General features: G+C 35.7%; 1 protein-coding gene across 7 annotated transcripts in view; it reads right to left on the bottom strand.

Annotated features, from left to right (window-relative positions):
• The window catches only part of SUPT3H (SPT3 homolog, SAGA and STAGA complex component), a 263,150-nt gene that overhangs the window by 88,483 nt on the left and 149,045 nt on the right, over window positions 1–25,622 (bottom strand). For all 7 annotated transcript variants that reach the window (XM_034426773.2, XM_087882236.1, XM_087882238.1 and 4 more), the window contains 3 exons: window positions 9,529–9,615; window positions 6,229–6,319; window positions 4,881–5,014 (listed from right to left, as the gene is read on the bottom strand). In XM_034426773.2, coding sequence (XP_034282664.2) covers window positions 4,881–5,014; window positions 6,229–6,319; window positions 9,529–9,615 — 312 coding nt within the window. The remainder of the gene's footprint in view (window positions 1–4,880; window positions 5,015–6,228; window positions 6,320–9,528; window positions 9,616–25,622) is intronic.

Genomic DNA, 25,622 nt, shown 5'->3' with positions numbered 1-25,622 from the left:
GGAACAACATCAGAGCTCTCTGTCCAGAAGAGTGCAGTGCTAGGAACAGCCAAGATCCTGCACAGAATCCTCACCCTATAAGGGTGAGCAGGGTATGAAAGTGGGAATGTATGTACTGTATGTATGTTTTTATGTATGTATGTAAAATCTCCCTTGGAAATAAAAAGGGATGAAACTGTAATTTTTAATTTAAAATTTGATAAAGACAATTTAAAAATGCAAAGTAAACAATATTCGTTTTCTATATAACTCATCATAACTGAAACCATACCGCCAAACAATCATATCCTGTTTGGGCCATAATGACATCAGAAATCCATGTTTATCATTTGCTTTGGACAACTTAGCATGTTTTTGGCCCAGGGCAAAGTGGAAATAAAACCATTTGCAGCTGGCCAAACCAAGATAACCACACATTTCTGAAGTAATTGATACCTAAAGGAACATAGCCTTTAGATCACAGTTCATGATTTAAGTACACTAATTCTTTAAAGGAGGTTGTTAAAGATTTTAAAGAACACACTGGACTTACTCCAAGATTTAACATGCAGAAACTATACTAAACATGGCAAATAAGATATTCTATACTTCTTTATGCACTAATTACCACTTTTTTAAGGGAATGGAATATATTTCCTGCATTGTTTTAAATGTCCACAGTATTTTTAGAGTCTAGGCCAAAACATTTTAAAGTGTACAAAATAATAAAATATCTCATTGTCCATGCAATCCTTGAGAAAATGGAATGCAGTTTTTCCATTTTCTAGTCAATTTTAAGATTCCAAATTTAACAAAACAACTTTATTTTATTTTTGCTTCTCTCACTTTTAAGAGTTTATACCATATTGTTTAGTGGAATTCCTTTGTCCTTCTCTTTTTAATTTAATTATAGTTTAGAATTATATCTGTACCGTGGTCAAATGTGTTAAGATTGGATTTGTGAATTTTAGCCAGGAAGAAACCCATTATTAAAATTATTATTAGCATACTTTGGTTCTTAACCATAAAGTTGAAGCAATCTAAAATTAGCATAACTGACAGCCCAGTTAATAACCCCAATGTATATCATATTTTTGAGACAAGAGAGTGGCAAATTTGTGATAAAAAGGAAAGAAAAGAAGGAATATGTCAGCTCACAGCAGTTTATGGTTTCTTAATTGTGACTATAGATAGTCTTTGTTTACTGACCACTTGCTCAGCGACTATTCAAAATTACGAAGGCACTGAATACTCAAAGTTCAAACTCAACATTCCAGCCATTGCAGCATTCTCAGAATCTTGATTTGGGTACTTGGCAATTGACCTTTATTGACAACTATTGAACTATCCTGTGATCAAATAAAGGGAGGGAGGGAGGGAAGAAGAGAAGGAAGGAAGGAAGGAAGGGCAATTTCTGATGTTCTCTGCCAGCTTCCCACAAGGAAACTCAATGGAGAAGCCAGCAGGAAGTTGCAAGTCACTCGCATTCCCAGTGCATTTTTATTCATCCATAGTCATTCTGTTTCTCTGTTTAGGAAATATCTCTCAAAAGTTGACCAATAGGCACCCGTTGCTTATTACCTCAACAGAAATACCATACTGAGACAGTTTCAAATGTTCTCTCAGGTACTTTAAATCTCATTAATTAGATATAGCAAGTATCAAGCTACTATTACACCTTTTACTATATATGGTTAGAATTATTACTGTGTAATATGTCTAACAAACAAAGAAGCAGAGATAGAAACAAGTAACTAATATGTGTAGAATGTGTATATGTCCACACAGAACATCCAAATTTCTGTTAAAAATTTAAGAGGAAAACTGAATGCAAATATGTCAATAAGAATGAACAAAGCTGCCTATATTGTGACTCTTGAGGTTACAAAAGAAAAAAGTAGGGAGGAAAAATTATGCTGTGAAGATTTTAACTAGTACTTCCCAGAATCCAGAGAAAGATTTGGCACCCATACAAATTAGCCTAGAGGGCAGGAAAGCTATATAAATTTAGATATCATTGTGTTGAACATATGGCTAGCTTGATAGAAACTTTTGCTTTGCAGATGTTGCCATTCATCTTCATCAGAACAACATATAAAGTCTCAAAGTGAGGGTTGCCTTTGTCAAAAATTCAAATATAACATTGGAACTGAAAACTACTATCTTATGATTCTTAGAAAGTAATTATGCATTTGTACTCAGTTCAACTGGACTCCTAGGTATCTATGTTTGGGATAAGAGTCTTATTTGCTCTTTGAAAAGAGCAATGTTGTTATGAAAATGAATTCTTTGGAATAACTCATATCAGTTCATCACAATATAGTATCTCTTTATCCTTTCAGCTGCTACTACAGATGCAACATAGTTACCAGTAGGTCATCCAGTCAATCACTCAGATATATTTACTAAAAAGATTAGTCATCAAAAACAACATATTTTAACACAGATGATCCTCATATTCCCAATGTATATTAAACATTTATTTTCTATTTGTTGTGCGTTAAACATTTTTCTCTTTTGTTTAGATGAGAAACATTCTTAAAATATTTTACAAAAATCGTAGCTTTAGAATTGTACCAGTGGTGGGATTCAGCCGGTTCTCTCTTGATCGCGCGAACTGGTAGCAGTGACTGCGGGAGGCTTCGCCCACCCACCTGGACGTAATGCATGACTATGCGCACACGGTCACATTTGTGAATCAGTAGGGAAGGTTAAGTGAATCCCACCTCTAAATTGTACAGATTAACAATAAAAAATGGACCTGATTTCATATCTCTATACTATCAAGGTTCCAAATAACAGACCCAAAGCAATCAAAACTCTGAGGCCTAGGGTTTCCTCAAGCCATTTCTGGGAGCATCTTCAAGGCTGCCATCTATAGTACATCAAAATTTATGGCAACAGTTTACATGAACATATAGATGAAGTCCAAAACATTCAAGAAATAATTTGGAAGGCCAAAATTAAAATTAAAACAAAAAATGCTTAATTTAAAGATAATTTTAAATTAAGATAGCTAACTTATTCCAATTTTATTTTGAACATGCTGCACTGCAGCCGAAATAGCAACTTTCAGAGATTATAAAATCAGACAATCATTGTTTCTAAACATTGCACATATCTTAGCCTAATTTTTTAAGTGTTTTTAAGTGTTTTGTTTATTGTTTTTAATTAATGGGGCCAAATTTATATATATATATATATTTTAACTGTATTTTAATATTTGTACTTGATGTTTTTACTTGGCTGTTCACCGCCCTGAGTCCTCAGGGAGAAGGGCGGTATACAAATTCAAAATAAAATAAAATAAAAATAAAAATATATGTATAGCTACATTGAAAATGTAGTTCCTATAGCCTTTTTTTTTTTTGCAGCCTTGAATATACCATATCCATATAATTTCAGTTAACCTACAAGCAAGGGATCATGAAAAATAATCTCAAATATCGTAACAGAAATAGTGCCATATGGTACATTTACAAAAATAGAAGACATTGTATATGTCATATTCAAATGCCAGCTATAAGACCCAGCAAGGGCCTTTTATTTAGAACTTTCAGTGCTGGTCCATGAACGCAATAAAGATTGATTAGAACCTTGTATTTAGAACTTATGTATAGAACAACCTATTGGAACTGCAACAACCAATTGTTTTACTTCCTTTTCTTATATTAAAGCTGTTCAGCTGAGAGTTTGTTACATAGGAAAAATTGGAATCATGTGCAGATGTTATGTCCTTATCTGTATAATAGGATAACAGAGTTGGAAGGGACCTTGGAAATCTTCCAGAAGAAAGGTCCCCAACCCCTGGGTTGCAGACTGGCACCGTTCTGTGGGCTGCCAGGAACTGGGCCATGTAAGCAAGTGAAGCTCCATCCAGACATGAATGGGATCCAGGCAGCATGTGAAACCATGCCTTCCCAGTACACGGAAAAACTGCCCTCCATGGAGCCAGTCCCTGGCACCCAAAAGGTTGGGGGCTGCTGTTCCAGAATATACTTCCGAATATATATTATATACATTGCTCTGTAATTTGGTATACTTATTTATTTATTTAAAAAACTTATAACTATTTTATCCTGTTGTTAGTTGATGCTGTGATATATCTTGACATGGTCAATTAAATAATCAGTAAATTAATTAACAACAAAATGCTAGTCTTGTACTGATCTTAAAAGTGAAGATATGGCATTTGTATGAAGCCTTTCCAACTCAGGTGGAAGGATGTTTATTTAGTATTTATATGGGAGAAACTTCAGTAATGCTGGCTGTATACCATGTAACAAACTGTCTCCTGTCTTCTTTGCCTTATTCCGCTAATCCTGACAAGATGGTAGTACTTGTCACACTTCCTGGCTCTCCTCTCCTTTTCTCACCCTCTCTGCTCTACTTGAGTCAGCACTACCCTTCAGTCTTGTAGTTTTCTCCTTGCTAGTTTTGGTCTGCCTTCTTAAAAGTAGACAGATTAGTAACGTAACAGTTATTTACTTACAACAGAATAATTTTTTCTAAGTTTTAATAGGGTTTTTTGCTTCATATTTATTTATCTGATTTGTCCTAAAAGTAGCCTCATAAAATTTAAAATATAAAAATTGAAAATGATGAAAACAAGGGAAGGAATTCCAAAATACTGATGGAAATCTTTTATAAGTGAATCCTACGAAATAATATATTTGGGACTTGGAATCTATGTTTATTGTTTTGCCCGGCCAAAGAATTTTCACATTGATCTCACATTTAAGGAGGTCAGTATTACATATGGATAAATGCTCTGCATGAAGAATTCTCCTGTAAAGCAAGGAATTGGACTAAATGAATTTAATTTAATTTATTTTAATGTAATCTAATTTTGTAAAGTAAATAGTTTTGGTACTTTGTTTAGAAAAAAGGGTAGAATTTACCTCCATTCTCTCTTGCTTTACATCATCTATCTCATCATCTTCAAACAAGGCCAAGAGCTCCCCAGTCTGATCAATAGAAATAAGAAAGTCTTGAGCAGTTTTCTGACGTTTGTTAGTGCTGCTACTGAATTTGTCTGAAAGAGACCAGAGAAGGAAAATAGACAGCTGTTTTGATACAAAAAAAGGGATTCCATGAAAGCTTCTAAACAAGTGCTGAAATCGAGTTAGCTGAATGAAGACCGTTTTAATTTAATTCTCCCTGCAACTACATACACCATGACTCCTGAACACTTATATCAGAAAGCTGAGGAGTATCACTGAACTTTGGACTTTTTAATATACTGAAGACACTCTGATAAGGATGAAACTAAGGGTCCTTGAAAAAACAATCACTTCTATATGTTCATTTCAGTCAGAAAGTATGGTCATGATCTTACTTCTGCCTGATTTCTCCATCTTACCTGCACTGCTTTGACTGCACATTCTTGATTTTTTAAAAAACTAGATCTGAAATCAGTGAAAGAAGAGGGAGAAATCAACATAAGTGACTCCTATCAATCTCATTTCCACTCACAGTAAATCAGTGTGGTATTCATAGGATACGATTGCTAGTGGAAGGTCACAGTGAGTGCAACCTCAAATATGTTACGTTTGGAAATGTTCGCTCTTTCTCTTAATTACCCATTCAATGTATCCAGTAAGCCTATATCCTATAACCTTTTCAATCACCAGATGCTTTTTGGTTGTTTGCTTTGCTTTCTTTCTCTCTTCCAATTATCAATATAAGATCATTGTCTCATATTGTCCTCTTGCAAATCCATTTGCATTCACACTAAACACTTAGATTTTAAATAGATCCCAGATATCTGAAAATCCTATAGAAGTAAATTTTAGGGGAAATGCAATCAAAGTACAGTGATTACATATCTAGTAACTAATTAAAATGAAAAAAAAATAGTATTTATCAAACATTCATCTTAATTTTAGATCAGTATTAAAGGATGGTTCTGATACCTTTTTCTAATAAATTAATTAAATTATAGTTCAAATTAATTTGAAAATGTAAACTGTAAAATTAAAAAGACTGTTAATCAGCACCAGTGCCTTAGCTAAACTTAATTGTTGATATTAATAGTTCTGGTTATCAAATGGTTGATGGACAAACATTCTGAACTTTTATAAATAATTGGAATGGAAAAGCACTGGCTTAAATGAAATTTCCCACCAAGTACTATTTTTGCATGTCTAAAGCTAGCTTTAGAAGAATATATTTCCATTTGGCACTTTAGAGATAGAGCACATGTTGAATATTCCCCATAAAAAGACAAGTTTTCTGGAACCTTCATACCTTCAAGAAGATCATCTTCATCAATGCCTTTGACAACTTTAGATTTGTAATCTCGGAAAAACATGTATTTAAGTAGTCTTCGAAGTTTTTTCTAGTTAAGAAAAAAATGGACATAGACACGGCCTGCTAATATTAAAAATTCAAGGAGAAATTTGAAGCATTGTAACCGCAATCTTAGATTATATATCTACATTTATATCCACAGATTAACAATACTTATTCTAACAGAACCAAATGCAGAATTTAGCAAAAACTCAATTTGATGTTGAAATTCCAAACATAAGTCTGACAATGCATATCAAATCAAGTGTTCCTTTGTGCAGATATATTTCAACACTAATTTTTCTTGTATTCATTATACTTTTCAGTCATGTAAATCTTACTTTGCCAGTTCAATAAGCAGACCAGAAAAATAAAGGAAGTTTGAATCTAAATTCCTTTTTGTTTTACTTCAGTATGTGAATAAAACTTTATGAGAATAGCATGCTGTAGTCAAGCACCTTTATTTTCATTTCTTAAATTTAGTGATAGTTGAATTTATCTCAGAACAAGACAAGCACTCGTAGGGTGCTTTCAGGTAGCTAGCTGTTTAGTATCATTAGTTTATTAATCATTTTATGTTCCCCTCCCACCTTTACATTTTTGCACATTGGTTAAAACTACTCTTATTTCTCTATAGGGTTGAGTTATCTCCTTATAGAAGACAATTTCAAATCAGCATGCTTCAGGACCATCTCACAAAAATTCTAGTATCTTGGTTTCTCCTGGGAAGTGCTTCTAATGACAGGGTATGAGTGTGCATTTAGTGTATTAAATATCTGGAAATCCAGCAAGATTGGGCTGCTCTTCCCAAGAATGTTTTTTGAGCAGTCAAACTCCCCCTTTTAAAGCAGAAAAATATTTACACCAAATAACTGTTCCCCAAATCCGAAGGACATTAACCTTAGTGCACTGCAATGCACTTCCCACAGTAGTTTTGATACTGAAAAAATACCATATGAGCTGAGACTGTGCCTCTATGGACAAGGGGCCATTGAAACTATAGCTCACATTCTCCTGTACTGCATCTTCTATAAGGACCCACAGACTCAATTTATAATACCTCACCTAATAAATTATCCAAGAAATACTTATCTTTTTTTACATGCAACTACATTTATCAGATCACTATGGAGTAGTTTCTCTGAATGTGGCCAAATTTTGCTAATTTTTTGCTAATTTTGTATGTAAAATTAGGCAAACTTTAACTACTCACTGTTATTCCACCGCCAATCACAATATATTGTTCTGTCTGTCTTTTATATTTATATTTATTATTATTATTATTATTATTATTATTATTATTATTAACTTTTATTCATTAAACATGAAACTCAAGTCAACTGAACATTCAATAAATGTAATATTATTGACTGGCGCTGATGGTTGATACGGGTTGCTGCCAGCATCCTAGGTATTGACCAAGCACCTTCTTAAGATCTACAATTATTATTATTATTATTATCTTTTATTCACCAAACATGAAACTCAATCAACTGAACATTCAAAAATGCATCACAAATACCATTGACTGGTGCTAACGGTTGATACGGGTTGCTGCCAGCGTCCTAGGTATCAACCAAGTACCTACTTAAGATGTACAATGTTCCGAGTAGAGCAGTTTTTTGCGCAGTTCCGCTGGTATTATTGCAGGAAGCTGCAATTTCTTGATGTATTTTATAAAAATCTTGGACATGGTACCAAGTGCCCCGATGACAATGGGTATTACTGTTACATGTTTCATCTATAATTGCATAGTTTCGATGGCCAGATTGCGATATTTTGTGATTTTTTCCAGTTCTTTTTCTTCAACTCTAGCATCTCCTGGTACCGCGATATCAATAAATTGTATGTTGATTTTCGACAACAGTGATATCTGGCATGTTGTGTTTCAAATAATGATCCGTCTGTATTCGAAAGTCCTACAAGATCTTCACATTCTCATTTTTGATAAATTATTATTAATTATTTTTATTTATTATTATTGTTGTTGTTGTTGTTGTGCTTTTATTTCCTGGTCTGTCAATAATCAAGGGGACAAATGACACCCAGGGAACATTTCTTTCCCCTGATTTTGCATGTATTTTGGTGACAGATCTTACAGACAATTTCCCTTTAAAACTTTGATTATAATGGTCTTGTATTTGCCTTAATAAACTCAGCTTCAATCATTTTAAACTAATTGAGTTGGAGTGGAGCAAGAGGGAGGGAGAGAGAAAGAGCATAAAGCAGTATTGAGGGTTTTTCCTATCCACATTTATACTGATCTGGCATCAGAGTTGTGTTGCTATGTTCCCACAAAATCAACCTATTTGGAAAGTTGACATTATTTTCATACAATTATAAAATCAAAGTGAGCTTAGTATCATCTAGTCCAATTCCCTATTCAGTGCATAATCCACTTCAGTATTTCTGATGGATGACCATCCTAATCTCATTCTGGAGACCTCCAGTAAAGGAGAACATGTGAATGTTCCAGGTGATACAGTCAGTTTCTCCTGTTTACTAGTCTAGCCGCAATATAACTCAAATGGAAAAAATTCCATTTGCAAAACCTGAAGCATATGCGCCTGAGGTGGTGCTGGGATGGCTGCTTTTCCATGAAGGAAACTTTTGACTCATTCTGTCTCCCATTGGCTGAACTCAGGGTTCTCTAGAAGTTTCACGGGAAATCCTATCAGTGAGGTTGATCGTATTTTTTCTACAGTAGTCAATTTCTAAACAGTTTGACAACCCTTCTAAAATCCTGCACCAAATTCTTGACATATCCCACTTCCCATTCTCTGGACTAAAATCATTACTCTGCTCCCTTCTATACACAGACACAGAAAAATACTTAGAACCATAATTTCAGTTACTGAGAAAAAAGGTTTAGCCATAAAAGTTTGTTGTTATACCCATTATTACAGTTTTCAGTGCGAATTTTGAAAGTTAAGCAGTTTTTATTTTTTTACCAATATCTTTTTAAGATTTTTCAACTCCACTTGCAATTAATTCTTCCTTCTAAAGTAGGATAAATGATATTGCAAAACACAATTACAAACAGTTGAGCATATATTACAAATATTGGGTAGGATAATTTTTTTTTTCCTTTTCAACATAGAGAGTAGGAGAAGGGGACTTTTGATATTGGAGGAGCTACTGTATCTTATCAGTATGATGTTGACTGAATTATAATTTTTAAAGTGTCATGTTGAGTGACTAGAGAAAACACTAATTCATGGTTTAATTTATAGCATCAGTTAATTTATACTTTTGTACCTTATCTTTGCGCATCAAAAAAATAAGATCTTCTGCAGAGATTACTCTAGCACCTCTCATCTGAGACACTTCAGAGGCTTGTTGCAACTGTGGAAAAAAAAAAAAACAAGATTAGAACTGATATGGCAATGTGATATTTTGTAGAACTATACTTATTTAAAGTAGCCTTAGCAGTATAGGGGAAAAAACCCTCACAATGCAAATGTAGACATATCAACTAAATTTAGAATTTAAGATAATTTTAAATACAAATTTTTCCCTCACCAATTTGTTTAAGATTTTCCTTTTGCTGAATTTATCTTGACAATTGCTATTCCAATCAATCTTTTTTAAATCAAGCTGGAATATAAAGATGGTTCGGCCTGACAAACATCTGGAGAATTTCAGAAAATTCCAGTGCTATAGGCTAGGTTGAAAATAAGGCAAACCAACCTACATACAGTAGGTCCTGTTGCTGAGAAACGGACCCATGAAGTCATTAGGAGTTGAATTCAACTTGATGTATTACTTTTTATTGTAAAAAGACTTTATATATTATATGATAATGTTCTATTTTTCATATTAAAGGCTCAAACCCAAATGTAACATGATGCTATCTATCTATATAAAAATGGCTCTGTGTATGTGTGTGTGTTCCAGCATAACTCTGGAACACCTGGGCTGCTGAAATGACAAGGAATGAATTATATCTATAGTGTCAAATCACAGTACTTTTGACAGTGATAATGTGCATTTTGGATTCAAGTTCTGTTAAGATACAGCCTGTTGTGCCTTAAAATAGCTTCTACGGTACAGCACAATGGAGTTGCCATGGTAACCGCTTCACAGTACTCCACAAGGGGGTAAGGGGAATTGGTTCTTTAAAAAACACCCTAGGCCCTCAGCTTCAAGCAGAGGGCAAATTGTTGGGGGAGGTGCCTGCTAATGCAGATAAATACCTGGGCAATGCTAGGTTATCAGCTATCTATAAATGCAATTCCGTTTATATACTTCCATTCCAGGCTAACTCTCCTAATACTCATCCTTTTAAAACTTGTTGCATTGCCTGAACGTTAGGATAGGGATAGGGAAAATCTTCTCAAAAGTCGGGGGTCGTCTTATACGCCGGGTGTAGTTCTTCTGTAACCAGGCAGACCAGCCCGAAAGGCTCTGACGAGCCTTAAATGGCTCTGGTGATCCCAGCTCTGGCGATCCCAGCTCTGACAATCCCAGCTGAGTTCCCTGCAACTCAGCTGGGATCGCCAGAAACCACGTAAAAGGAAAAAAGTTTTTTCCCTTTTACTCTGAGGATCCCAGCTCTGACGATCCCAGCTGAGTTCCCTGCAACTCAGCTGGGATCGCCAGAACCATGTAAAAGGGAAAAAGTTTTTCCCCTCCAGCTTGCTTACCTCAGCTGCTAGTCGCAACGCTTGCCTTGCTTTGCTTGCCTGAATCTATTCAGGCAAGCAAGCAACTCCCTGCCTGCAATCAAGCAAGGAGTTAGTTGTGGACTTCAACTCCCAGAATTCCTCAGCCAGCAAAGCAAAGCTGGCTGAGGAATTCTGGGAGTTGAAGTCTACAAGTCTTAAAGTTGCCAAGGTTGGAGACCCCTGTTCTATTGGGTAAGTTTTTTTCCCCTTTGGGAGCTTTAAAAAAAATAGTCAATTGGGGTTTTTTTAGTTGTTCTTTTTTAGACCTAGCCATTTAAAGTTTAGGAAGTTTTAAATTTAGCTGCTTTTATATAAAAATAAAATAAAATAAAATAATATTTGTGCAGCTTTCTGAGATTTAGTGTGTTTCTGTAGTGTTTCACTCCAACTACACAAACACACAAAATCTCACAAAGCTGTATGTGGAATTTTGTGTGTGTAAAGTGTGAAAGTTGGTTTTTTGGACTTTTTGTGGCTATGTGAGGTTCCTGCTTGTTGCAGGGGCCATTTTGGGTCTAGCACAGCTGCTTTTACATTGTGGGTGAGCCAGTTGTGTTGTGTTGTGTGTGTTTAGAGTGTGAAAGTTTTTTTGGGGGGCTTTTTGTGGCTGTGTGAGGTTCCTGCTTGTTACAGGGGCCATTTTGGGTCTAGCACAGCTGCTTTTACATTGTAGGTGAGCCAGTTGATGTTTTTTAATTTTTATTTGGTGTGCATTGGAAGAGAGGAGTCTTATATGGCGAGTATAGCCCAAACCCTATATTTTAACAGGAAAAGTTGAGGGTCGTCTTATACGCCCAGTCGTCTTATACGCCGGAAAATACGGTAGATCACTAAAAGAAATCAGAAAAGCTATATTGACTCTGAGATGAAAACTTGCAAAGTACTCTACAATTCCAACTACTGGTTCTGTTTAAAATCTTGCACCAATGTACACTGGATGATGATGATGATGATGACGATAGCAACAGCAACTATATGTATGACGTGCCAGTTTCTAATTTGTTTCTATCTCACAGGACCTAATATGATGCCTGCCTATTATATTCTTTTTCTTGTTGGTTATTTTAGTTTTCTTCTTTGGTTAGCAAGGATAGGTGATATGACAAGCATCGAACAACTTAGCCATGGCTGATGTTGATCATTAGTGGGAAAAAGTCAACTGTTATAAACTAGCAATTCTTCACCATAATCCTTCCATGGTAAGAATGCTCTAGCTCTTCTTATTCAGTTGTCTTTCAATAGAAGATGACTTCATTACAGATTTTAATGTTCCATTTCAAATGTCTATGAACAGATTAGAGAACGGTCAATGGAAGGCGTAAGTGTTAGCCCTGGTTTATACTAAAATATTATATTAACCTACTATGATCGAAGGAGACAAAACTAATAGAGCCATCATGGATATTGATCCTTGGTACCCAGAATAAGAATTGGAATTTCCTTGGGATTCAAGAACTGGCGTTTATAAGAGCTATGCAAAACAGTAAGCACTGAAAAATGTTACACACATTCTGCTGCTAAACTAAGGTTCTGCAGCTCTTTATATTTTACTTCTAAGTTTCCTAACACATGAGTTTTGTGGTAATTTCTACAGTGACATTTATTTTCCTAGTTCTTCCATCTTTTTCCTGTTTACTTAAATGAACTTTGCCTGGTTATGAAGAAGCCCTTATTGACATTTACTCTAGCAAGCAACTGTATACTTTTTTGTCTGTATTCTTAGAAATAGGTCATAATGATATCACTGGACTTTTTAACATTCTATCAAAATAAAATTATTTGCAGAAGTACAGAAAATTAACTTTTTAAAGAAGTAATTAATGCTCAAAACTACGGTGTATATAGAACAATATATAAACATATACTTCATAGAAGCCCTGGAGTGTGATAGATGCAAGCCAAAAAATTAGATACTAACTAGAAAAATGTCTTATATTGTTTTTTCATTTGAAATATAAGATAATAAAGCCTACATTTATAAATACATACACCTGAGAACAGATGGAAGAAATTTTAACTTTCATATGCCATATTAGCAATAGTTTTACTCTGTAATATTGGCTGAAGAAGGATATTATTAATGTGAGTTTTAATGTTGCTGTTGCTATAATTTGAAATAGGACTATTCAGCAGTTAAAACAGTAGCTGTTTCTAATATGTAGGGGGGAGGTAGTTTTTACTTTTGGCAAGTGTTCAGCAGGAAAAAGATTTCGTCAATAAATCATAATACCGGACTGCATTTCCCCCCCACTCTAATCACATGCACACAAAATGTGAACTGTATCTGGTAGGCACAACACAAAACATACTGCTTTAAAAAGCTTTACGTTTTTTCTTTGAAATGCTCAACAGGGCTTTTGCAGCTACAAAGACGGGAGAATTTTCAGGAATTCAGAAGTCACAGTAACATAATCTGACTTAAAACTAAACTGGAAAATATAAGAATGTGAAAAATGATAGTTCTATTTTTTTGGCAGAGGAAAGTAGCTTCTTATTCTGATTAGTTTAAGGAGACACAAGGTACTTATGTTTCCAGCATAAAATACAGAAAAGCTGGGTAACATTATAATACAAAGAACGGGATGAATACCTCATTGGTGTAATTTGGATGAACTCAGTGGATTTATATCCAAGCATGCATTTACTCAATATATTTAATAACTGCTTAGAAAATTGATGTTAGTGTGCTGTTAATACAATACATCTTTTTCAAATTTTGTATGGACCTAGAGAATTCTTTTGAATAAAACAGCTAATGATTTATGTCAGCCTCTGTTGAATAGAAGGCAAAAAAAAATAAATAAATTGGGTGAACTGGTAGCAGCAGCGGCGGGAGGCTCCGCCCACCCGCCTGGAAGTCTTTGCGCATGCGCAGAAGCATCACATGCACGCCCACGAGCAAACCGGTAGCGGCCGAAATTGAAATTGGTTTCCCCAGTACTGCCCCCATGGTCTATTGGTGTGTAGCTAATCTGGTGCTGCCGAGATGTTTTGGGAAGCGCTGAGGTGTTTAGACTGGTGAAATTCCATTCTTAGGGTAAACAGCCTTGAAGATGCCAGGCACGAACCGGATTCCAAAATGCTCTGTTCTTCCTCAACTGTCAATCCCCACTCCCAATTTCCCACCATAGAGGTATACAACTTTATTGCCTATTTGTTCCCCCCACCCTTACCCAGTTTATTGATTGCAGGATACCAGCGAGGCACCAAGCTGAAGGTGATGAACCTGACAGCATGTTAAAGTCTAAATATCTTAAAGTTGCTGAGGATTGAGAAACACTGCTTTAGAGTGTAACTCAAAGTTATATGCATATTAGTCTGTACATCACTAAACAAAAATGTAGCTCAATGAAAGAACTCCAACTGAAAACAAACTATGGTATTAGGAAATGGAACAGATTTAACCGCTTTCTGGATGAAAATAATATTTTCTAATTACAATATAGTCCAAGATAGTTTTAAAAAATAAGGAAACAAACTACCTGATTATGTCTTTATTAGGATTGCTTAGAACATAAAAATAAATCCATTATGTCTAAATTTTGAAATGTTTGTCAAAATGAATAAAATTATGAACAACACCTGGACTATATCATTTTGACCAAGAGCTCTTTTTTTTTTCTATTTTATACGTAAGAAAAAACACAAGCCATCCTAAAACTTCAAAGACATGATTGGAGCGTAACATTTCAGGCTCTAATCACAATCATTATACATTATTTTTGAGTTCAATCCAATGATATTTATTTATTTATTGGTTTGATTTATATGCCGCCCTTCTCCGGGCGGCTTACAATGCGTTAACCAATAGCCCTCATACTTTTGTATATACCTGCTTAGTAGGGCCCCCCCAAGCGGTGTTCTTTTTTATGCAAAGTCACCTTATTGCCCCCACAATCCGAGTCCTCATTTTACCTACCTCGGAAGGATGGAAGGCTGAGTCAACCTTGAGCCTGGTGAGATTTGAACTTGCAGTAATTGCAGGCAGCTGGCAGCTAAGTGCTACTTAACAGCACTTTAGGCCGCTGCACCACCAAGGCTCCATAATCCAATAACACCAATGGCAAAATAGATTCTCCTTCCAGCACTCCAAAATTGCTCCAGAGTAAGGATATGTAAAAGATTTTAATGTTATATCAGCAGTTTGTATTGTTCAAAGCAGTTTTACTATTTACTATTTAGCCTTTCTGAGCAAAAAAAAACATTATTATGGTTTAGAATCTTCTGACTGATACTGTTGGATTGTTGATTTGTGGCATGTGATTGGGTGGCCTGTTTATAGTCTTCATTGAGACTAGGAAGTCCAAACAGCCAGTGATGGCCACGCTGCTGTTGGCTAAGACAGGATGGACAAATAGAAGACAGAAACACTGAAGGAAAAGCAGAAGTAAAGTTAATGGCCCGACAGTAGAAGCTTGTTTGCACTTAAAAATCTACCAGGCCAAATATTTATGCATATTTATAGATTTCCATCCTGCTGAAAAGAAATGTGATTTACAGCAGCTTACTTACACAAATAAAACAGAAAAAGTTGGGGAAAATATTTTTTATATTTTAGTCTACTGTCATGTATTTGATCACATCGCTTCTGTTGTATTATTTTATTTCTGTTGGTGTATTCTATTTATTTCACCAATAAAATCTTTAATTAAGATTCAAATTAAAACACCATAGAATAAAATCCAAGTCAGGAGCAAAACTATGCAGGGCTTTGTAGGTTAAAGGTAGCTCTTTAAATTGGACTCAGAAATTTACTGGAAGTCAAAACAATCCCAGCAATAGAGGCATAATATGGTTCTACCAGTTCTCAGCTGTCCATATGTGGGATTCTACATATTCTATCAACTACAATTTCTAAATAGCCTTCAAAGGCAATCTCATGTAAATTACAAACAGGTTTCTGTCCAGCAGGCTAGACTGCAACCAGTTTAAGAGGCATGCATTAACTCAAGAATTTCTGATGAATACAGTATATTGTAAATAAAAAAAAAAAAAAAGAAGTCATTCTTAGACTTCTGATGCTTGTGATGTAACTATCTTTTGGCCAGGAGAAACTATTTCCATCTACTCCTTCTTCAATGGCTAAAATTTGTATCAAGCTGTTTACATCTGACAACATGAGATCTTATTTTCAAGTAGTAGACAATTAAGTACTTGTTCATACAGTTGGGTAGATACAATTAGAGCTTACTGTATGTAAGTAGACACTTGGGTATGCTGTTTGTCTTTTAGGATGGTTTATTTGGGGGAAAACAACCTAAACTTGTGTATCTGCTTGTACTATTGTGCTTTGCAAACAAATATTGCTAATGTTATTAAGGTTGAGTAGATGCAAAAATGTTACTATAGATATTAACTTGTTGGTGGGTAGGTTGGGCTTTAGTGCATGCATGTACTTTGGGCACATCTTCTTTTTATCTTGTTACCCTTATAATTATGTTATAGCAATAGCTATCATCTTTTTTCTTATTCTTTTTGCAGCTAGGCATGAAACATTAGCAAGGAATAACCCAGTTGCCTCTTGCCTTGTAGGCAGGCTAAACAAAAAACACACTTGATGTTGCTAACTAGTTTGAGTAGATATCCCTACAGAGAAATTGGGAGTATTTTTTTTAATAAAAACACCATAGGAATATAAAGGAATAATATGACCATCTGTTTTGTTTTTCAGAGACTGTGTCCATGTGGAGAATAACAAAATGGCTTTGAGATGGAGATAGGCAAATAGTTTAGCCAGGTAAAATGAGCTAAAGCACTTTTTAAATTCAGAATGTCCAGAAAACATTCTGAAACAGCTCAGAGTGACTTCCCTAGTTCACTGAATCTGTAACTATAGATACAGCACGATCAGATTTGCAAAATTGTTATTGTAGCCAATCTTAATAAAAGTACTCTTAATCTTTAAAATAACAGGTTAATTGATACAATCAGCAAATTCTACACAAGGCACCTATTATTATTATTATTATTATTATTATTATTATTAATCAAATTTCTATACCGCCCTACTCCCGAAGGACTCAGGGCGGTGAACAGCCAAGATAAAATACAGACAATACAAATATTAAAAAATCCCTTAAAATTATTAAATATTTCGGCCGAAACACAGATTAAAACACCCAATTTATAAAATCACGAATTAAAAAATTTAAAATTTAAGAATTTAAAAGAGGGGAGTTAGGCCAGGCCAGCTTGCTGAAATAGAAAAGTTTTGAGAGCACGGCGAAACGTGCGCAGGTCCGGGATCTTCCGTATCTCTGGGGGGAGCTCGTTCCAGATGGTAGGTGCCCCCACAGAGAAGGCTCTCCCCCTGGGGGCCGCCAGTCGACACTGTTTGGCCGACGGCACCCTGAGGAGCCCCTCTCTATGGGAGCGTACTGGTCGGTGAGAGGCTATTGGTAGCAGAAGGCGGTCTCGTAGATACCCCGGTCCGATGCCATGGAGCGCTCTAAAGGTGGTAACCAAAACCTTGAAGCGCACCCGGAAGACCACCGGGAGCCAGTGCAGCTCGCGCAGGAGGGGGGTCACATGGGAGCGCCACGTCGCTCCCATAACCACCCGCGCGGCCGCATTCTGGACCAGCTGGAGCCTCCGGGTGCTCCTCAAGGGGAGCCCCATGTAGAGAGCATTGCAGTAGTCCAAGCGGGAAGTGACAAGAGCATGAGTGACCGTATTTAACGAGTCCCGATCCAGAAAGGGACGCAACTGGCGAATCAGGCGGACCTGATAAAAAGTCCCCCTGGCCACGGCCGTCATATGCTCTTCTAAAGACAGCCGTGAGTCCAACCGAGAATCGGTTTTCCACCTACAGTGGAAATATCAGGATTGTCTGGAAAAACAAAACATATTTGCAGAGGAGCAAGTTGGTTTTAGAAAAGGCTGATTCACCTAGTTTTCCATCATGTCGTTGAAAAATACTCCCCCTGCAACATAGCCTTCCTTTAGACCATTGTCATAAACTTCAGAGTAACATTTGATTCAGGGGTGGGTTCTACTTACCTTTACTACTGGTTTGCAATGGGGCCGCGTGCGCGCACTCGCTTCATACACAGAAGCTTCCTAATGACGTTGGGGTAGGTGGGCAGAGCCTCCAGCCAGTTTTACTACCGGTTCTTGCGAATCGGTCCAAACCAGGGGCAACCCACCACTGACTTGATTCCATATCCTGAACTAAATTTTATAAAATTTAGTTTTATGAAACTAAAAAACTAAATTTTAATTTTTACAAAAAACTGGAGGCCTCCTCAATTGACCAATGTCTACTTCATTTAATACTCTGCTACTTGAAGGAACTTCACTCAAAGTAAGATGGCCCTCTCAGGACCTCTCACCTGTACCACTATAACTGAGAAAGGCATCAAGCAGGGCATCAACCCATCTAATGCTCATACCCCTCTTTTTAAATTCTTTTACACTTGCTTTTTATATGTACTTTCTATTTTAATACATTTATACAACTTTTTCCAATTTTGTTTGGTGCATCTTTTATGCTTTTTAATTGACCATATCCCACACTCATTATGCTGATCTATGACTATAATAAAGATATGATGATAGTAGCCTATCATAGGCTATCATAGTAGTTGCATGAACAAAAATCTTATTTTTGCAGCTTCTTGTGCTGTTTCTCTTACTGAAATGTAGAAATATCTTCTTGCTATTGAAGCTGCCAATTACTCACCAATACCTGGTGCAGGGTGCAAGTTGACTTTATGTGTGTGATATTAGAAATAATGCTATTATTAGAAATAATATGTTGTTAGATATCTTAACATCTCAAATTTAAATATATATGTTAGAAAATGTTAGATTATAGATGTTAGAAATAATATTATAAATAAACAATTGGGATATTTGTCCCATCCCTATGTTTATTTATGTCTGAATAAGCCTATAATTGTCCTACAAAATGCTATTAACATACCCCAAACTGAGATGTGGGAAATGAAAGCCAAGCATGGCATGGTGCCTCAGCACTCAAGCTTGTGCATTTCCCCACCAACTTTTAATAGAGGTTGAAACATGGAACAGTTCTCTAAGGAACAACAATTCTAGCTACTCATACTTAAAATAATTTTAATAAGACATTTCCAACAGGTTAAATTAGGAACAGTTATTTATAAAGGATGAGAACTACAATAAAATCCTCATGTTCCAACCTACATAAACCGGGACCTTCAGTGTTAAAGGGACATATTAATAGAAGATTTCAATGTGACACACCAAACATTTCTAAACAGAAGAAATGCATCTTCGACAAACATTCTAATATATGTACAAAGAGCAGAGATCAAAAAAGGAAACTGCCAGAGTTTGGCCTTAGCTTGTTTAAAAGAACTGTAGATATGATTTCCTGAAATCATATTTAAGATACCTGAAACAATCAATGATATAACCTTTGCCTTGTTTTCTGATATTAGAGAATATTTTTGAAGTGTGTACACAGGACAAAATTTGCATTATTCTGAGACAGTCAGTAAATGTCTTTCTGATGGCTACAATTCATGCTAGATGACAATTACAAGCTATATTACAAGCTTATGAAAACACTTCCTTTGTTAGTGTAGAGAGTAGCATTTATTCAAAACGCCATGCTACAATTGCTTATATAAGGAAACTACATATTGCCTTACCAAATTAAATGCAAAAAAGGTGAACTACTTGCTTTCCTGCTGGTGATGGCCTTGTCCTTTCCGAAAGCAGATAGTGGCATATTTCCAGTAGCAGTAGTAATGTGTGAGATAATAAACATTTCTGATTTCTAATTATTTAAAATATATAACCTTGCAAATACTAGATAAAATACAGCTTGGATTAGAATTTGCAGTCTTCATGAATATAATACAGAGAAGTTTGACAAGATGGAAACTTTCTCATGGGAGCCAGAAGCTCATTTTATTGTTTCAGGCAACTTTTTTAAAAAAATTATGTATCAAAAGTTGCTTTTAGACACCTAAAAAATAAATCCTTAGTTCTGAGCATGGTGCAGCATCAAATATGTGGATGAACCATACCAAAAGATTCACATGTTGAAAAGGTGCATGTATAAAGGTTTGGCCACTAAAGCACATCCAAACATTCTAGAAAAGTAAAGTATAAAAAAAAACAACCTACTAACAACACAGCTGTAGGGCTGTGAAATATTTCAATTTTTTTAAAAAAAAATGCAGTTAAATTGATAAATATATTTTGTAAGCAAACATGGAAACACACTGTATTGGCCAAAAGAAAAAGATTAATTTATATTCTTATATATATATATAAAGAGTAGCACTAAAGAATATTCAAACTGTTTAAGAATTGCACTTTTCCCATATGCTAGTAAGATAATGCACACAATTTTGCAGTAAGTGGAACAAAGATCCAGGTCATGACTTGAGCTTTCTCACAGAATCGTGGCTACTGTTGGAGCAATAGTGGAAGAAGGACTCTTTACTTGGCTTAGACTGGTAGGCCACTTGTAAGCTTTGGAGATGAGAACCTATGCTGTTATCACCGTATGGCATAACTACTGCATCATGCTCCATGTGGACTGCGTTGAAAGACACCTCAAGCTATTAATTGGTATAGGATGCAGAGTCCAGTATCCTACCAAGGTAACACCTATTACAGGGGTGGGCAAATATGGCCCCTTTATGACCTGTGGACTTCAACTCCCTGAATTCCTGAGCCAGCTTGGCTGTCTCAGAAATTCTGGGAGTTGAAGTCCACAGGTTGTAAAAGGGCCACAGTTGCCCACCCCTGACCTATTATATAATCATTCTACTGATGCCAGTAGACCTCAGGATCCAATTCAAAGTATTGGCTACCATTACTATATTATAGTAGAGCACCAGATAAACATCAGGAACCACCTAATCCAAATAGAATATAGAATAAGAAGATTGGAGGTCTAGTCCAACCTCTTGTTCAAGCATGAGAACTTAAACCATTCCGGCCAAATGGCTGTTTTCTTGAAAACCTCCAGTGATGGAGCAGCCATAACTTCTGTAGTTAAACTTGATTCTTCCTGCTTTGTAAGAGCATCAAGCAGGGGTGAAATGCTCCTGGTTCGGACCGGATCACCCGATCCGGTAGCGATGGGAGGCAGGTGGTTCGGAGAACCGGTAGCAAAAATCCCCACCCCCCCCATGCCCAGCTGAGCCGCGTAATCATCAGAGGCTTTTTTTTTTTACTTTTAAAAGCATTTTTTCTACAACTATGGCCGAAAAAATGCTTTTAAAAGAAAAAGAAAAAAGCCTCTGATGATCGTGCGGCTCGTCAAAGGCATTTAAAAGAAAACAAGGGTTTTTTCTTTTAAATGCTATGACAATCCCAGCTGAGTTTTAAAAAAGCCTCTGACGATCAGGGAACTCAGCTGGGATCGTCAGAGCCTTTTGAAAACATTTTTTTACAACCTCTTAGCCGAAGAGGTTGTAGAAAAAATGGTTTTAAAAGAAAAAAAAATGGCCACGGCCACCCAGTCACATTACCCCCCTCACCAAGCCACGCCCACAGAACCGGTGGTAAGAAATTTTAGATTTCACCCCTGGCATCAAGGAAAGGTTTGCTCAAAGTCCAGTCCTTACTTGAGATAAAATGGGCATTTGCAGATCACAGAAAGCAGGCCTTCTCAGTAGTTGCCTCAATAACATGGAACATGCTGATGGTTGAGATATGGCTAATCCCTTCAGCCTAGGCATTCTGCAGAGCTCCAAAGTTTCTCCTTTCTAAAGCAGAAATTCATTTTGAATTGATTGTGATTAGGTAATTGTGTTTTAATTATATTGTGGTTCAAGTCAGGTAAGTTCACCTTTTAAGGATTGCTTTTTATTGTTACCATCTAGAGTTGATTAATGCAGTATAAAAAGGTTTAAAAAAGCACTTTTCCCCATGAATGAATGAATGAATGAATGAATGAATGAATGAATGAATGAGTGTATGCATGTATTATCCGTACAAACACACACATTCAGTATCACCCATTGTTTGAAAAGGGCATGCAATTGATTATCACAATTAAAAAATGTTTTAAACTTATAGCACAGAATGAATACTAAAATTGCATTGTAGTACTGGATCATTGTACCATTGACACAAATAATTTTTTATTCCACTTTTTATCTAAGAATGCTGCCTTTAAATGAATATGTATAACAGAACAGAGTATTGTGAAAAACACAGCCAAAGTAGATACAATTGGATGAAAATAAAGCTGAAATGTTTATATAAAAGACTAGCAATGTCCTTGGCCATTTGCCTTACATGGCATTCATAAGCAAAATATTATTTTTCTCAGAGAACATTTACTACAAACAACAGTGTTAATCATTTTGAAAACATTTACTGAATTTCAAAATATTTTCCTAGAAGAATCTTATTTGTCACATTTTGTTTCAATAGAGACACTTAAGAGATAATGGTATGTTTGTAGGTTTTGAGGTAGACTTTCGTACTTGAAATACTAACAAAATAATATTTATTAACCCATATACCCTAAATTCAGATTGCAGAAGTAGATGTTTTAGTGCACAAATTTAAGCCAGTGTAAGAAAACTGTCACTAAATTCTTACACAAAGGACTGTAATTTGACCTCTCTATCCCTAAAATAGGAACTACAAGTACAGGTACAGTATATTTATTTTTAGGCTTCTCTGTTAGAATTTTTTTGCTCTCATTTGATCAAATGATGCATCTGTACTTTACCCCATTCACATCCTACTGTTAAAATAAACAACAGGAGAGAGAGAGGGAGAAGGTAAAAATCAGCATTATGAGAAAAGAAAAATTTCATGTCTGAAAAAACAAATTCTCCTTTAAAAATATCTTACTAGTAATAATCCCATTGGTTTTGCATTTCTTTGCTTATTTTACTATCTAATTTATACTTGTAATGCTGTTGGCACACTAGTTTTCAATGCAACATAAAACTGACATCAGCAAATAGCATCGATTATTAATTGTATTAAATAAAACAACAGAACCATAAATAATATAAATATAAGCATACTCAACTATGTATTTAAAATATGGAATGTTTCATAAATTTGCATGAATGTACATATATAAACACCATTCTTCAGATTTTCAATTAAAAACAATGACAGGTAGTGGAACTAGGAAGAAATCCTGGAAAATGGCTGTTTATCTAAATTTGGCTTTAGGTACAAGTCATGTCATGGGAGCCTATTTATATTTAATTAGAAATGGCAATTTGATGGAGGGGATTTCAAAGCAAATGAACCACAAACAAATATTTAAATATGTGACAGTTCAGTGTAACTTCTTCATACAAGCCTTTATGATGACTATGTCATACAAAATGTTACCACCAGTAACTGCACATTTCTTTGACATGTCTTTGGCTGTTGAATTTAATACATCTTTCATGTTAATTTTTTAAAAAATATGATTTTGTTTCAATGTTTACATTTTCTGGGGCCACTAAAATGTGCTTTCTGAAGCACACTGCACAAATAAATCACCAATTATTTCTTACAGGCATGAATATATATATTGATATATATTGATATCAGCAATACTAAAGTCCACTGCCAAATTAGTAAAGTGCTACATTTAGTTCAGCTTTAAATAAACAATATACTAATTTTAATAAGTCAGCAAAGATTTATTTTAGTTCTAGTTCAGACATACAATCATGTGCAAGGTTATTCAATACTCATTGTAAGAAAAAACTATGAAAATTGTTTTACAGCTGGTTTTAATCAGCTCCCTTTGTTTAACATTAGAAACTAACCTCTAAAAGATATATACAAGCTGCACATCCTACAGGTAATAGTATCCAGATGGGATGCTCTTACTGAACATCATGCCCAATATCATAAAGAATATACTGTGAAATAAGCACCTTGGCATAGACCTTGATGTTAACTTCTACTGTGCTTCACTTAGTCCTTATGCTTGATGAAACTTGGAGGAATTCCTCCCAGGTAGACCAAAGAAGTTTCAGATCAAGATTTATGCAATTATACAATAGCAAATATTAGCTTACTAATAATACTTTTCATTTTTTAGCAGAACTATTAGATTTTTAGCACTTTTGCTGCAATGTAAACCAAATTATCAAAGATGCGCATCTTAGCTTATCAGCTTGATATAAATTAGGGCAGTGATGGTTAACCTTTTTGGCACCGAGTGCCAAAACTGGAGTATGCATGCATGCGCGCCCACGCTGGAGCACTGGAACCCAGAGGAGAAAAGCTGGCTGGCACGCATGTGTGCAATGGAACCCGGACGAGCAGCTGGCGATGGCGCATGTGCCCAGAGAGAGGGCTCTATGTGCCACCTGTGGCACACGTGCCATAGGTTCACCATCATGGAGTTAAGGTTTAACCAAACGAAATGAGTTAAGATTTTGTCATTTTTGTCCCTTTTAAGATTTAAAAGAAAAGTTTGGTCCTGTTGGTCTTACAAGATTGATTTTACTAACTTGCAAGGGCAGAGAAGGCTCTCTTCCTGGGTCCCTGCCAGTCAAAAGACTTTAATTCACAGGGTCCATAAAATAAATTCTGCCACTGTATTTTTCATAATTGGGCTGACAGTCTCTCATATAGGCTTCCCTCACAGCAGCAGGCCCCATCTGACCCCAACCTGTGTTGTGCATTATTCTTAGTTTCACTTCTCCCTTTTGACCTTATTAGTGACCTGGCACACTTCTGCCAGCATGACTCTAGCACAGAGTCACTAAAACTACTGAGAATATTCCCATCATGTTGATGTGATATTTCCTGGAAGGTATGTTCGTCAAAATAAAGAAACATCCAAACTTTTTTCCTATCATTCCTACATTGCATATGAAATCATTAGAAAATGTGCTTTCCCCAATATTTTTAACCATGAACGCATGATATTATAAACGCTAGAATACAAGTGAAAAGAGGGGAAAATTAATCTTATTTGTACAAACTCCAAGAATTCTACTTTAAAATACAGGTTAATCTGGGCTATTTGCAGATTCCTGCAATTCTTTCCATGTGCATAGCAGCCCAGGCAAAAGAAGTAGCAATAAACTGCATCAACGTTCTGTTTTCCATTTCTCTTCGATTGAGGACCAAAGCACTAGACTGGATATGTTTAGAAACTGAATGATTCATTTGAGTTTGGCAGAGAGGGAAGGGAAGAATAGCTACCAATATGGGAACAGTCTGTTCCAAAGCCACTGTATTGCAAAAGGCACACAGGCACTCACAGCAAGAAAAAAAGCTGGCTCATTTCTTAAACTGAAACATCATTTAATCAAAGAAGTCCATAACCAATGCATACTATGAAAGTGCCTATGTTTCTACATCACTGCCTATAGCTTGGATAAGAACTAAGGTATGTTTTTACTCGGATGATGGTCATAGTAGGCAATGAATTAGATTATTTGTACAAGAACACACAGGATTAAATCATCCCTGAAACAAAGTTCGTGAACTCAGAGAATACTTTATGAACCCTTAGATGACACTCCAGGGTATATTTTTGTACCAGTTATATTTGAATTGTTGCTGGAATCTATTCTTAGAAAATAAGTATCCAGTCTTCTTTATACATATTCTGATAATTTCCTATATGTGGAGCTAATGTACTTAAAACAACAACAACGAAGATTGTTAGGAAGCTGGCAGGATTTGTTTGTGCAGTGCTGAGAGTCAGAAGGATAGAAGTGCAACTGCAAATAAATAAATAAAATCCTGGTTAGT

This window comes from Pantherophis guttatus, chromosome 1, assembly GCF_059756535.1.
Source record: "Pantherophis guttatus breed Tessera chromosome 1, ASM5975653v1, whole genome shotgun sequence".
Lineage (NCBI taxonomy): Eukaryota > Metazoa > Chordata > Lepidosauria > Squamata > Colubridae > Pantherophis > Pantherophis guttatus.
Note: the sequence above shows the minus strand (reverse complement) of the source record. Positions and strands in the feature narration are given on the sequence as shown.